The sequence below is a fragment of the Lucilia sericata genome, unplaced genomic scaffold (genome assembly GCF_015586225.1).
Source record: "Lucilia sericata isolate MDLA Ls3-8-SP2 unplaced genomic scaffold, ASM1558622v1 Contig000266F_arrow, whole genome shotgun sequence".
Classification (NCBI taxonomy): domain Eukaryota; kingdom Metazoa; phylum Arthropoda; class Insecta; order Diptera; family Calliphoridae; genus Lucilia; species Lucilia sericata.
Genome location: NW_023994291.1, coordinates 45,001 through 60,469, shown reverse-complemented (window position 1 = coordinate 60,469; position 15,469 = coordinate 45,001). Strand labels below are relative to the sequence as shown.

The 15,469-nt window shown below is 40.7% G+C and overlaps 1 protein-coding gene across 1 annotated transcript in view; it reads left to right on the top strand.

Annotated features, from left to right (window-relative positions):
* The first annotated feature begins 3,769 nt into the window (after nucleotides 1–3,769).
* The window catches only part of LOC119602961 (transmembrane protein 131 homolog), a 13,578-nt gene continuing 1,878 nt past the window's right edge, over nucleotides 3,770–15,469 (top strand). Inside the window, 10 exon segments of the mRNA XM_037954792.1 lie at nucleotides 3,770–4,404; nucleotides 4,407–4,550; nucleotides 4,553–4,669; nucleotides 4,672–4,934; nucleotides 8,915–8,992; nucleotides 8,994–10,086; nucleotides 10,089–10,280; nucleotides 10,283–10,371; nucleotides 12,215–13,153; nucleotides 13,211–15,469. The exon segment at nucleotides 13,211–15,469 is cut by the window's right edge and continues 205 nt beyond it. Coding sequence (XP_037810720.1) covers nucleotides 4,335–4,404; nucleotides 4,407–4,550; nucleotides 4,553–4,669; nucleotides 4,672–4,934; nucleotides 8,915–8,992; nucleotides 8,994–10,086; nucleotides 10,089–10,280; nucleotides 10,283–10,371; nucleotides 12,215–13,153; nucleotides 13,211–15,469 — 5,244 coding nt within the window. The 5' untranslated portion in view covers nucleotides 3,770–4,334.

The window sequence follows — 15,469 nt, the reverse complement described above, 5'->3', positions numbered from 1 at the left end:
CTCGCTCGCTCGCTCGCTCGCTCGCTTCGCTCGCTCGCTCGCTCGCTCGCTCTCTCTCGCTCGCGCTCGCTCTGCTCGCTCTCTCGCTCGCTCTCGCTCCTCGCTCGCTCGCTCGCTCGCTCGCTCGCTCTCGCTCTCTCGCTCGCTCGCTCTGCTCGCTCGCTCGCTCTCGCTCGCTCGCTCGCTCGCTCGCTCGCTCCTCGCTCGCTCGCTCGCTCGCTCGCTCTCTCGCTCGCTCGCTCGCTCCTCGCTCGCTCGCTCGCTCGCTCTCTCGCTCTCTCGCTCGCTGCTCGCTCGCTCGCTCGCTCGCTCGCTCGCTCGCTCTCGCTCGCTGCTCGCTCGCTCGCTCGCTCGCTCTCGCTCGCTCGCTCGCTCGCTCGCTCGCTCGCTCGCTCGCTCGCTCTCTCTCTCGCTCGCTCGCTCGCTCGCTCGCTCGCTCGCTCGCTCGCTCGCTCGCTCGCTCGCTCGCTCGCTCTCGCTCGCTCGCTCGCTCGCTCGCTCGCTCGCTCGCTCGCTCTCTCGCTCGCTCGCTCGCTCGCTCGCTCGCTCGCTCGCTCGCTCGCTCGCTCGCTCGCTCGCTCGCTCGCTCGCTCGCTCGCTCGCTCGCTCGCTCGCTCGCTCGCTCGCTCGCTCGCTCTCGCTCGCTCGCTCGCTCGCTCGCTCGCTCGCTCGCTCGCTCGCTCGCTCGCGCTCGCTCGCTCGCTCTCGCTCGGCTCGCTCGCTCGCTCGCTCTCTCGCTCGCTCGCTCGCTCGCTCGCTCGCTCGCTCGCTCGCTCGCTCTCTCTCGCTCGCTCGCTCGCTCGCTCCTCGCTCGCTCGCTCTCTCTCGCTCGCTCGCTCGCTCGCTCGCTCGCTCGCTCGCTCGCTCGCTGCTCGCTCGCTCGCTCGCTCGCTCGCTCGCTCGCTCGCTCGCTCGCTCTCGCTCGCTCGCTCGCTCGCTCGCTCGCTCGCTCGCTCTCTCGCTCGCTCGCTCGCTCGCTCGCTCGCTCGCTCGCTCGCTCGCTCGCTCGCTCGCTCGCTCGCTCGCTCGCTCGCTCGCTCGCTCGCTCGCTCGCTCGCTCGCTCGCTCGCTCGCTCCTCGCTCGCTCGCTCGCTCGCTCGCTCGGCTCGCTCGCTCGTGCTCGCTCGCTCGCTCGCTCGCTCGCTCGCTCGCTCGCTCCTCGCTCGCTCGCTCGCTCGCTCGCTCGCTCGCTCGCTCGCTCGCTGCTGCTCGCTCGCTCGCTCGCTCGCTCGCTCGCTCGCTCGCTCGCTCGCTCGCTCGCTCGCTCGCTCGCTCGCTCGCTCGCTCGCTCGCTCGCTCGCTCGCTCGCTCGCTCGCTCGCTCGCTCGCTCGCTCGCTCGCTCGCTCGCTCGCTCTCTCGCTCGCTCGCTCGCTCGCTCGCTCGCTCGCTCGCTCGCTCGCTCGCTCGCTCGCTCGCTCTCGCTCGCTCGCTCGCTCGCTCGCTCGCCTCGCTCGCTCGCTCGCTCGCTCGCTCGCTCGCTCGCTCGCTCGCTCGCTCGCTCGCTCGCTCGCTCGCTCGCTCGCTCGCTCGCTCTCGCGCTCGCTCGCTCGCTCGCTCGCTCGCTCGCTCGCTCGCTCGCTCGCTCGCTCGCTCGCTCGCTCGCTCGCTCGCTCGCTCGCTCGCTCGCTCGCTCGCTCGCTCGCTCGCTCGCTCGCTCTCGCTCGCTCGCTCTCGCGCTCGCTCGCTCGCTCGCTCGCTCGCTCGCTCGCTCGCTCTCTCGCTCGCTCGCTCGCTCGCTCGCTCGCTCGCTCGCTCGCTCGCTCTCGCTCGCTCGCTCGCTCTCGCTCGCTCGCTCGCTCGCTCGCTCGCTCGCTCGCTCGCTCGCTCGCTCTCGCTCGCTCGCTCGCTCGCTCGCTCGCTCGCTCGCTCGCTCGCTCGCTCGCTCGCTCGCTCGCTCGCTCGCTCGCTCGCTCGCTCGCTCGCTCGCTCGCTCGCTCGCTCGCTCGCTCGCTCGCTCCTCGCTCGCTCGCTCGCTCGCTCGCTCGCTCGCTCCTCCTCGCTCGCTCGCTCGCTCGCTCGCTCGCTCTCGCTCGCTCGCTCGCTCGCTCGCTCGCTCGCTCGCTCGCTCTCGCTCGCTCGCTCGCTCGCTCGCTCGCTCGCTCGCTCGCTCGCTCGCTCGCTCGCTCGCTCGCTCGCTCGCTCGCTCGCTCGCTCGCTCGCTCGCTCGCTCGCTCTCGCTCGCTCGCTCGCTCGCTCGCTCGCTCTCTCGCTCGCTCGCTCGCTCGCTCGCTCGCTCTCTCGCTCGCTCGCTCGCTCGCTCGCTCGCTCGCTCGCTCGCTCGCTCTACTCTCTGCTCCCTAGCCTCTCTCGCTTTTGTTCCCTCTTTGCCTTTTGCCCTTTTCGTGCCCCTTTGCCCTTTTCGTGCCCCTTTCCTTTTGGTCTCCTTGCGCGCTCGCTGCTCGCTCGCTCGCTCGCTCGCTCTCTCGCTCGCTCGCTCGCTCGCTCGCTCGCTCTCTTTGTTGCCTCTTTGCCTTTTTGGTGGCCTTTCCCCTTTTTTTTGGACCCTTTGCCCTTTTCGTGCCCCTTTCCCCTTTTCGTGGCCCCTTTGCCCTTTTCGTGCCCGTTCCCCTTTTCGTGCCCCTTTGCCCTTTTCGTGCCCCTTTGCCCTTTTCGTGCCCCTTTCCCCTTTTCGTGCCCCTTTGCCCTTTTCGTGCCCCTTTGCCCTTTTCGTGCCCTTTGCCCTTTTCGTGCCCCTTTGCCCTTTTCGTGCCCCTTTGCCCTTTTCGTCCCCCTTTCCCTTTTCGTGCCCTTTGCTCTTGTCGCGCCCCTTTGCCCTTTTCCTGCCCCTCTGCCCTTTTCCTGCCCCTTTCCTTTTCGCTGCCCCCTGTCCTTTTTCGTGCCCCCTTTTCGTTTTGGTGACACCCGTGCTTTTTTCTCCTCTCCCTGCCTTCACCGCCATCTGACCTCCGCCTTTCTTCCTCCCCTCAGGTTTTCTAGCTGTTTTTAGGGTATTTTGTGTTTTTCTGACATACTGTATTTGAGACAGTTCAAAGTCCCCTTTATTTATAAAAGTTATGTAGTCTGAAAGTCCAATCTATTAGCTTTAGGCTCTTGATATATCTTGTTCCTTCTTCAAGGTATCGTCTAAAATTTGATTCATCTCAAACGAATTTATAGTTTAATCTCATTTCGCCTCAGTTTGTAAGTTTTAGTGGATATATCTAAACATTTTGGTAAGTAAATATGCTTTTTATTTTTGTTTAAATTAATTTCTTTTTGATATTTCTTTTAACAAGAAAAAACAACTTTTCCACTTGCATATGTCTTTGATTTGCAAATTATTGTCACAACGAATACTTTGTGTTTATGTACAACTCAATTGTTTGATGGGTATTCTTGTGATTAAACTGTAATATTCGGTATTTCTAGTATTCGGCCGTACATTACATGATTATTAGAAATATAAACATAGTCAGCTGATAGTTCTGATTGGATTTAAAATGAGACAACATCAGTGCGTCTATTGCATACTTAATATAAAGAGTGAAAGAGTAAGCTTGTAAATATAAAGCTGTCAAATTGGAATAAGAGTTGCCAATGCTCTTAGTTATAGTTGATGTAAAATGAAAAGTTTAAAAAAATGGTTTTAAACAGTAACAAGCATTTGCTAAATAAAAAACAATTTGATTAGTTTTAGTATTTATACAAATTTATAATAAAACAAAGCTTTGAATAACTAAACTAACGTAAAACTGACCATAATTGTGATGAAGGCCAACGTAATCATAGTTTTATTAAACCATACTTTGTTTTTGGTATTTTGAGTATTTCGTGACATTGATTGCTTAAACGAAACTATTGGTAACTCTGACAAAAGAGTGTTTTTGACAGAGACGTAAAAAATTTACTATTATTACGGTAAAAAAAGATTATTTGTTTAAACAAAACAGAACATTATGCAAAATAAACTGCAAATAAAATATTGTGATCGTGTTATAAAAAAACTAAATACAATTGATAATTACTAAAATAAAAGTAAAATTCAAAATTAAACAACAGCAGACAAGAGAAAAAGGACAGGCAAATAAATTACAATAAAAAAAGGAAGAATAAAAATAATCAGACATTGATTATCACAACAACAACACACACTAACAGCACTCGAAAACATACAGAGCAGTCAAGTCAGCATCAAGGAAAGCAAAATCAAGAAAAAAAGGAAACAACCCGCAACACATTTTCTACAATTTCTACAGTTTTTTATGCTCCCTATAGACAGACAATTAAAGAAAGAGAAAATAGTGGAGTACATTGTGTTGGCATTGAAGTGGCGGTGTAGAGAGACTTTTTGGATTAGGTTAACAATTTTTTTTTTAATTTTAACTATTAAACGATGTATTCTTATCATCGTCTGTGGTTATCGGTGCTAGTTTTAGCCACAGTGACAACTAGTATGTGCGGTTTGCCAATGAACATGAAGTTTCAGAACAACACGATGCCCACTTAGAGACACAAGCAGCTGCCTCGCTCAAAGATCTAACAGAACCGGAATTAAGTGACGATTTGTCAATTGAACTGCATCGCAGTATACGCTTTGAACCGCCACAATTAGATTTGGCACCTGGTCAGTGGGTACGGTGCGTTCACACACCGTTACCCTAATCAATCACAATCGTAATCGTAGTGTTTACTTGAGTTCGGTGTCGGGGAGAACGCCAGCATTTAGCAGCAGCTTTTTGAGGCGAAAATGGTGCCGCCCAATGGTAATACTACATTTAATGTAGTCTTTTTACCGCGCGAACAAGGTGCTATAAGTACTAGTTTAAATATACACACATCGTTTGGTAAACTGCATCTGCTGGTGCGTGGCGTAGGTCGTGAATGTCCATATCGTCTTAAGCCATTAGTGGGCATAAGGGCGCCCTTAAATGCCACACTAATGCCGGAGATTCATATGTATAATCCTCACGAAAAGGCATTACAAATTTTGGAGGTGAGTTTGTTTAAAAGACGATTTGTAGGCATTTTCATTAAAAAATCTAATTTTTGTTCATGCTGGGTATAGGGTATATCAGTACATATTTATACCCTATAGAGATTTATATTTGCCCTAATGTAAGACCATCTGTCAGTCCATATATTTTAAACCTTTTAAATAAATGATCATTGTAGGGTGACATATTGAAAGACTTTCCCTTCTTGTTACAATATTTAGTACTTACTGAGGTATCTAATACACAAGCATCCTTTTATTGTAAAGGTCACTTTATATCGCCGTAGGGCAACTTATTGAATGAACGACTATACCTTTCTACTTGTTATAGGTTTTGTATTATACTAGGATCTCATGCTTATGTTTTTTACACTTTATATTGAGGGTATCATATTGAAGGACTATACTTCATTACTTATTACAGTTTTTGGAACATACTGGGATCCCCAACAGCTTCTTTATATTATATTGTAAATTGAATGCAGATATTGTCTAATCTATAGTAGATTTATCAGAATACAAATTAGTTCATCTTTGTGAGGTTTTCGTTTTTAAACGTATTACTTTAGGATAAGGATGGAAGATAATTAAGAGGATTTTTTGGACTGATTTTCATAATAGTTTCGATGTTGTTGAAAGCTCTTTATAGCTGATCATGTTATCGTTAAAAATAGGCCTAAAGATGTGTGGAAACTATACCGAAAATGTAGCTTTGATTTCTGTTTATCAATTAAAATAAACAAAATATTTAATTTGCTTTTTTTTAATAAAACTTAAGACGTAGTTTAAGAAACCTTTAGTCTAAGACTTTTAGTCTTATTTTCTCACATAAAATTAAACTAATACTATATACCCCTCAAAACAATTAAGATGATTAGATGCATTAATAATACTTTAATTATTTAAAAAAATCTAATGATAACAATAACAAATCTCCTGCATTTTAATATAATTAATATTTAATTTTATATTAAAACCCATTTTCATTTATATAAGTTGTTTTATTATAGAATAATAAAAAAAAACAAATGAAATTTTAAACGTTTTATTTTAAAACAATGACAAAATATAACATTGATCTTGTACAAAAACCAGTAAAACTATCTATCGATCAGTTTCTACATACATACACTCCATACATATATATATGTATGTATAAATAAACATATATTAAACTACTATGTATTTTATAGCGGCTTAAACCATGTGTGTTCAAATACATGTTGTTTAATAATTTTAAATGCGTGCTAGTTAGAGAGCACTATGCAGGGGATGGATTGTACTATTGGATAGATGGTTGGATGGTGTAGCAATTACGTAGTTGTTTATCTATATCGTAAATAATATGTTTATATGTTTTTTTTATACATATGTAGTTGTTTGTAGTTATATTGTTGTTGTATTTAACACACACTCTAATACCTTGACCTTCAGAATAGGTTTTAGTCTAAATATTGAGATATTTTTCTCTCTCCCCCCTATTTCATAAATAAGTGTTAGTATAGTAATATATATTATTGTTATTATTTATTATTAAAATTAATTGTCAAGTAAACACTTTTTCTTCTTTTGAGTAAAGAAAACACAAATTATCTGGTGGATAGATCTAGTTGAAATTAGTAAAAATTTTTCAAATTTATCAGTTATATTATCAATTTCAAAAAGTATAATCAGAATAGTTATTTTATATGTAACTTTTTCTTTAAAAAAAACAGATTATTCTAACTTTTGTAGCTTTAGATTTTATGACTGCTTCTGATGCCCTCCACTAGTTTACATGTCGCGATGTTCTCACGCATGAAATTAAATAAGCCGCTGTTTCAGATAATATAAAACGTCTATTAGGAGCGGATGATTTATTTTTAGTTCAGGTCTAGTTTAGTTCTAGTTTAGTTTTAGTTCAGTTCTAGTTCAGTTCTAGTTCAGTTCTAGATCAGTTCTAGATCAGTTCTAGATCAGTTCTAGTTCAGTTCTAGTTCAGGTCTAGTTGAGTTCTAGTTCAGTTCTAGTTCAGTTCGAGTTCAGTTCTAGTTCAGTTCTAGTTCAGTTCTAGTTCAGTTCTAATTCAGTTCTAGTTCAGTTCTAGTTCAGTTCTAGTTCAGTTCTAGTTCAGTTCTAGTTCAGTTCTAGTTCAGTTCTAGTTCAGTTCTAGTTCAGTTCTAGTTCAGTTCTAGTTCAGTTCTAGTTCAGTTCTAGTTCAGTTCTAGTTCAGTTCTAGTTCAGTTCTAGTTCAGTTCTAGTTAAGTTCTAGTTCAGTTCTAGTTCAGTTCTAGTTCAGTTCTAGTTCAGTTCTAGTTCAGTTCTAGTTCAGTACTAGTTCAGTTCTAGTTCAGTTCTAGTTCAGTACTAGTTCAGTTCTACTTCAGTTCTACTTCAGTTCTACTTCAGTTCTACTTCAGTTCTACTTCAGTTCTACTTCAGTTCTACTTCAGTTCTACTTCAGTTCTAGTTCAGTTCTAGTTCAGTTCTAGTTCAGTTCTAGTTCAGTTCTAGTTCAGTTCTAGTTCAGTTCTAGTTCAGTTCTAGTTCAGTTCTAGTTCAGTTCTAGTTCAGTTCTAGTTCAGTTCTAGTTCAGTTCTAATTCAGTTCTAGTTCAGTTCTAGTTCAGTTCTAGTTCAGTTCTAGTTCAGTTCTAGTTCAGTTCTAGTTCAGTTCTAGTTCAATTCTAGTTCAGTTCTAGTTCAGTTCTAGTTCAGTTCTAGTTCAGTTCTAGTTCAGTTCTAGTTCAGTTCTAGTTCAGTTCTAGTTCAGTTCTAGTTCAGTTCTAGTTCAGTTCTAGTTCAGTTCTAGTTCAGTTCTAGTTCAGTTCTAGTTCAGTTCTAGTTCAGTTCTAGTTCAGTTCTAGTTCAGTTCTAGTTCAGTTCTAGTTCAGTTCTAGTTCAGTTCTAGTTCAGTTCTAGTTCAGTTCTAGTTCAGTTCTAGTTCAGTTCTAGTTCAGTTCTAGTTCAGTTCTAGTTCAGTTCTAGTTCAGTTCTAGTTCAGTTCTAGTTCAGTTCTAGTTCAGTTCTAGTTCAGTTCTAGTTCAGTTCTAGTTCAGTTCTAGTTCAGTTCTAGTTCAGTTCTAGTTCAGTTCTAGTTCAGTTCTAGTTCAGTTCTAGTTCAGTTCTAGTTCAGTTCTAGTTCAGTTCTAGTTCAGTTCTAGTTCAGTTCTAGTTCAGTTCTAGTTCAGTTCTAGTTCAGTTCTAGTTCAGTTCTAGTTCAGTTCTAGTTCAGTTCTAGTTCAGTTCTAGTTCAGTTCTAGTTCAGTTCTAGTTCAGTTCTAGTTCAGTTCTAGTTCAGTTCTAGTTCAGTTCTAGATCAGTTCTGGTTCAAATTTATATGTTCTAACATTTATTGTTTTGGTATAGAAGTTGATCGATCATATATTTATTATCTTTAGGTCCTGTTGGTTCCTTTGCCTCCAAGATAATGAAAAAAAAAAACAAAAGAGGAGAGAAGGGGGAAAGTGTAAGTTGAACCAGAAGTAATTAAAGAGTATATATTAGCCTTATTTTACACAATATATATGATGCATAATTTATTACAGTCTTATGAAAATTCTTTTAGCAATAGTCTTCAGCCGTCACCTTTTATGGAACTATTTATGTGCTGTTATATGACACATCTTTTACATTTAAAAATAGCTCAATCAAGTTAATTGAAAAATAAAAATAAATCTTAGTTGAAAGTTTAAAAAATATGAAGAAATGTTCGATTGGTAGCAAATTTATGAAAATTTTGATTTGGAAACTTATATTCGTACAGGGTATAAATATAACCACAAATATGGGGTTTTGAGGATTTCACTGATAGCTAAGTATATAGTAAAGTTCACTATGGTGAAGGGTGTATAAGATTCGTCATGGTCGCATTTAGTTCTTTTACTTGTTTTAACTAAATTTTACAAGTTTATTAAACATAATAATTGATAAGAAAAAATATTATCTACCACAAATTTTTTTTGTATGTTTATGTATTAATTTATTTTAATTTGTTTTTAGGTCTATAGCAGTGGTGGCCAGTTTCAATTAGAACTACCCAGTGGTGATTCGGAAGCACCTAAGGGTCTGTGGGAAATACCCTCCTTTAACAACAAAGCCTGTGATACGCATACGATTTCAAGGTTATGCAGCCGGTAATTATTCAGCTTATATACGCATAAAAATCTCCGAACCACACAATTCCAGTGATCCTTCCGCGAACACGGATGGCGTAGAAAAGGAAGAACAGGTACTGGTAATACCTGTTGAATTTGAGATATTACCTCAGTATGGTTTATATGCGGTTAATCCACTACTAGAGTTTGGTCACATAGCCGTCAATGACGAAAGCCCTGTAAAAGTACTAAAACAAAAACTATACTTACGGCATTCTAAGAGTCAGATGGAAGTAAATGATTTGCAATTTAAAGAAATGACTTACATTAGTGGTTTAATTTTTGAGAATAGTCATAATATTGTGCTCTATCCAAATGATGTGGCGGAACCGGTGGTACGATTGAATGATAAATTAAACATAGAATTAGAAGATAAAAAAGCGCATACATATCACAGTGTAGAGCTAATAATAAGAGCCGATATATTTAAAGGCAATTTACATTATGACGTTAATAAAACTTTATTTTTAATACCAACACAACACACAAGCAATAAACTATCAAATGCAAATGGCTATGACAACGATGACAAAGACGCAGGTGACGGTAGTAGAGTATTAACGTTGCGTAATGATTTTAAAATTCCTATGGCCATTTACAATATAAGCACACAACATAATAATGCTGCTAAGCTTAGCTTGCAATTGGAAACATTTGAAAGTGGCATGATTTTAAGGCCAGGACTCTCTTTTGATCTATTAGTGGCTTCTAGTTTATATAAACAACAACAACAACAAGAGGATCTTGAAGATCTAACAAATTATAAGACTGCCATTTATGTTTTTACAAATCTAACCAATTTCGAAATACCCATTGTCATAAGTTCTGCACGTTTGTTTGTTGCCACACAAACCCTTACGATATGGCGCTCTAATACATCTGTTTATACCAAAGAATTAGATTTAGGTTCTGTACCCATTCGTGAATCATCCAATAAGGGTTTTATTATTTTTCAAAATCGCAATTCCCTACCAATTAAATTAACCGATATGGATTTTCAAAGACCTCATGGCATCTATTATCATATATTTTTTTGGGCTGCGTACGAGCCGCGGACATTAATGAAACCAATAATTATTCGGTGGATTTGGAGAAAGTTAACTATAAGATTTCTTCACAATTAAATGAAGGCGATGTTGCTGTTTATATGGTACAGTTACAACCCTATACCACGGAATATACGGTGGCATATTTAAAAATTCTAACACAGTATGAAATATAACCGTAAATATTAAATTTACGACAGCTTTGGGTAGACTGGAGGTGGATCAGGAGAAATTACATTTTACTAATTGTTTTCCGGTAAGTTGCGTGATATTTTCTTAAATGTGATTATTATATACACGAAGAATAGGTTATAGTCTAGTCTATAGTCTAATCTATAGTTTCGTCTATAGTCTAGTCTATAGCCTAGTCTATAGTCTAGTCTACAGTCTAGTCTATAGTCTAGTCTATAGTCTAGTCTACAGTCTAGTCTAGAGTCTAGTCTAGAGTCTAGTCTATAGTATAGTCTATAGTCGAGTCTATAGACTAGTCTATAGTCGAGTCTATAGACTAGTCTATAGTCGAGTCTATAGTCTAGTCTATAGTCTAGTCTAGTCTAGTCTATAGTCTAGTCTAGTCTAGTCTATAGTCTAGTCTAGTCTATAGTCTAGTCTATAGTCTAGTCTATAGTCTAGTCTATAGTCTAGTCTATAGTCTAGTCTATAGTCTAGTCTATAGTCTAGTCTATAGTCTAGTCTATAGTCTAGTCTATAGTCTAGTCTATAGTCTAGTCTATAGTCTAGTCTATAGTCTAGTCTATAGTCTAGTCTATAGTCTAGTCTATAGTCTAGTCTATAGTCTAGTCTATAGTCTAGTCTATAGTCTAGTCTATAGTCTAGTCTATAGTCTAGTCTATATTCTAGTCTATAGTCTAGTCTATAGTCTAGTCTATAGTCTAGTCTATAGTCTAGTCTAGTCTATAGTCTAGTCTAGTCTAGTCTAGTCTATAGTCTAGTCTAGTCTATAGTCTATAGTCTAGTCTATACTCTAGTCTATAGTCTAGTCTATAGTCTAGTCTATAGTCTAGTCTATAGTCTAGACTATAGTCTAGTCTATAGTCTAGTCTATAGTCTAGTCTATAGTCTAGTCTATAGTCTAGTCTATAGTCTAGTCTATAGTCTAGTCTATAGTCTAGTCTATAGTCTAGTCTATAGTCTAGTCTATAGTCTAGTCTATAGTCTAGTCTATAGTCTAGTCTATAGTCTAGTCTATAGTCTAGTCTATAGTCTAGTCTATAGTCTAGTCTATAGTCTAGTCTAGTCTATAGTCTAGTCTATAGTCTAGTCTATAGTCTAGTCTATAGTCTAGTCTATAGTCTAGTCTATAGTCTAGTCTATAGTCTAGTCTATAGTCTAGTCTATAGTCTAGTCTATAGTCTAGTCTATAGTCTAGTCTATAGTCTAGTCTATAGTCTAGTCTATAGTCTAGTCTATAGTCTAGTCTATAGTCTAGTCTATAGTCTAGTCTATAGTCTAGTCTATAGTCTAGTCTATAGTCTAGTCTATAGTCTAGTCTATAGTCTAGTCTATAGTCTAGTCTATAGTCTAGTCTATAGTCTAGTCTATAGTCTAGTCTATAGTCTAGTCTATAGTCTAGTCTATAGTCTAGTCTATAGTCTAGTCTATAGTCTAGTCTATAGTCTAGTCTATAGTCTAGTCTATAGTCTAGTCTATAGTCTAGTCTATTCTAGTCTATAGACTAGTCTAGTCTGTAGTCTAGTCTATACTCTAGTCTATAGTCTAGTCTATACTCTAGTCTATAGTCTAGTCTATAGTCTAGTCTATAGTCTAGTCTATAGTCTAATCTGTAGTCTAGTCTATAGTCTAGTCTATAGTCTAGTCTATAGTCTAGACTTTAGACTAATCTATAGTCTAGACTTTAGACTAGTCTATAGTCTAGTCTTTATTCTAGTCTATAGTCTAGTCAATAGTCTAGTCTATAGTCTAGTCTATAGTCTAGTCTTTAGTCTAGTTTATAGTCCAGTATATAGACTAGTCTACAGTCTAGTTTATAGACTAGTCTATAGTCTAGTCTCTAGTCTTGTCTGTAGCCATATAAAACACTATTATTTGTTCATTAATTCATTTGTTGTGGTTTCCAGGGTAAATTGTGTTCTTCTGAATTGAGCATTCGTTCGACATTTAAACGGCCCATACACATAAAATACATTAATTTCACCGATTCCGGCTTAAGATTTGAAGATAAAAATCCTTTGGGCTCTAGAATAGCACCACAATCTGTTACCACTGTAGGACGTATTTACTTTCGTCCTTCAGAATTGTGCGGCTCACGTTGTTACATACAACAGCAGACAGATGAAATGGCCACCTTTCCCAGTTCTGTAGTGGCCAACAGTTTGAATATACCCAATTTTGATGAAGTCGAACTCAGACGACGCACTGAACTCTATAGACATTTGAAATATTATATACAAAATATGGATTTTACAATGACAACCAAAGAAATGCAACAATTTCAATTAAATCTAATGATCGAATTGGAATGGCCTCAACTGGTGAGTGGACGACAAATGTTGCCCACCATCGAAGTGAATAAAACGTATATTTATGAAGTGAAACTAACAAATCCATCCGATAATCCTATACTAATCGATTATACTTTGGCTGATCCCACACTGGCGAAACAAACACGCATCTCTTTACCCTTAGAAGTGGTGGTCATAACACCAAGTTGTTATTTAACTGATAAAGCGGTATTTTCATTAGTTAATAGTCCTCCCGAAAAACCTATACTCATACCAGGTCTTTCAAGTGTAACGATACCGATTAGATTTCAAGCCGACTATGTGGGTACTATTTGCACGCTGCTACATATACGCAATAATTTGACACTATATGAAGGTGTATGGATTAGTGCTAAAACGGTACAATCACAATTTCGTTTGGGCAATCGTAAGCCGGGATCACAAACGCCTTTACTATTTGAAATAACCGAACAACATTTGGCCTCAGCTTGTCCGTTAAGAGATGAGAGATTTAAGTTGAGTGATACAACATCGGAACAATATGTAGTGCCGCAAGTAAGTATTTGCTTAATCTTTCCATATAAGAAACCTTTTATATTATTCTTATTGCAGGTTATATCACGCCGCGTTTTTACGGCACGCAACTCTGGTGAATTACCCATAAGAATAGAGGGCTTTTGGATTGATGATCAACCCTGCCAGGGTTATGGTTTTCAAGTCATGGATTGCTCAAGTTTTGAACTGATGGCAAATTCTTCGAAAAAGATTGAAATTTCCTTTCAATCCGATTTTACAGTGACTCGTATCACTAGACCATTAACGCTCAAAACAAATCTTACTTATGATGTTAATTACATACTAGTGGCCCAGTTGCCCTCTAAAGGTTTAGAACAATGTGAGTTATTATTGCCACGACCACCCTGGGAGGAGAAAATACGCAATGCAGCCATTGTTATGCTCTTAATAACGTTTGTTTTGGTACTAGTAGCAGTGCATATTGATTACGGCAACATTATTTACAATCAGTCCGCTCTTTATGAGGCCCGTGATAAGGGTACCGTACATCCAACTTTTAATTTACGTAATATAGCCATGCGTTCCACCCAAAATAATAATGATGGTTCTCCCTCAACAAGCGAAACTCATCAAAAAACTAAAACGAAAGTGAATTCCAGCGACAGGAGTGATAATCCTTCTTCATCACTAATGAGCCTAAAGAAACGTAATGTTAAAAACTCTAAAGCAGTAAATGGTGAAGCAAAATCCTCAGCATCTTCTGGTCGAACAGGCATGACTTTGGCCGAAATGGTTAGTTGGACATTTGGAACAAAATCTTCTAAGAAAGCGGCAGCAAATAATAACAAGAATTCCAAGCCAGCAGAACAAACGAATACAAATGCGAGTAATACAGGAGCAATAGCAAATGAAGCTAAATCTTCTTCGAAAGCAAAATTCAGTGAAAAATCCTTAATCGATAAAATGGATGGTGATATGAGAAAAAGTCAAATTAGCAAAAAATCCAAAGCAAATGATAAAGGTCAAACTAAACAACAAGAGAAAACTGAAACGGAAGAAGTCAAATTAAGAAGAGAGGAGCACTTAGACAAGGACACGAAAAAGGAAAAGAATTCTCCTAAACTACAAACGAAAACTGGAACTTTACATCATCCAGAAACAACAAAAGAAGCCAGAGAACAAAGAAAATCAGTGGAGTTAACTAGTCAGGTAACAGCTGGAGTAGAAACAACAGATAAAAGCCAAAATTCTCCCAAGGAAGCAACAAATGGACGTAAAATAGGCAAGACACCAGGACGCGAGAGACGTAAACAATCTGCACAAAACATCTCGCCAGTTATCTCGGATATAACAAGTTCTTCTTCAACCTCTTCATCGACCTCATCTTCCTGCTCTTCGCAACATCAAAACACGGCTAAACGTAATGAACGTAAAGCTAAAGTAAAAGCCTCAAATTCATTGAAATTTACACACAATAACAATGCCACAACTATGTTTCCCTCATCCTATTCGGCTTCTTCGTCACCAACTTCTATGACTGCAAATAAAACAGAAAACACTAATTCTCATGTGGACATTTTGACGCCTTGGGATTGTGGCAATCATGCCACATTTAGTGATGTTTTACAGAAATCCCAACAACAACAACAACAGCAGCAGCAGCAGGAACATTCAACTTCAACTACTACTGATCTCATACAGCAACAAGGATCTTTATTTGATCTTATGTCTCACTCCCCGAATGGTTTGGAAAACTCTGAAATAACTGCAGCCTTAACACCAAAACGCCCAAAAAATCCGGTCACAGATTTAGGACCCATAGGTTCACGCAAGTCACCCTCTTCCACACCAGTCTGGGAGCCCATACAAAGTGCCATAACAATGCAATTACCACGGCCATTAAATACCACCTCGCCAGTTACTTCGTCATCGTCGTCCTCCTCCATGTACTATCCTATGACTTCGAATTTTGGCTACAACGACTTGGCATCGTCCACAATGCAACAACACCAACAGGATATCAATGCTCAATTATTGGTCTTACAAAGGCAAATTTTGGAACAACAACACTTACAGCAACAGCAACAACAATATCTAAATTCGAATGCTTTAAGCAATAACTGGTCAAATCTCTCTTCACCTCTTTGGAGTCCCATTTTGGGCAATACATCAAGCGCTAATAACAACACCAATCCATCTTCTATATTTAGTCAGCCTCAGACACAGAATACTACATGGAGCTTAAGCCCCAACTCTTCATCGCCCGCAAGCGGTTTAGTGCGACCACCGCCAGGCCTAGAACAAAATTTTCCGCTCAATAATAATTTGGCCTCTGTTGCTGTCACATCGTCTGCA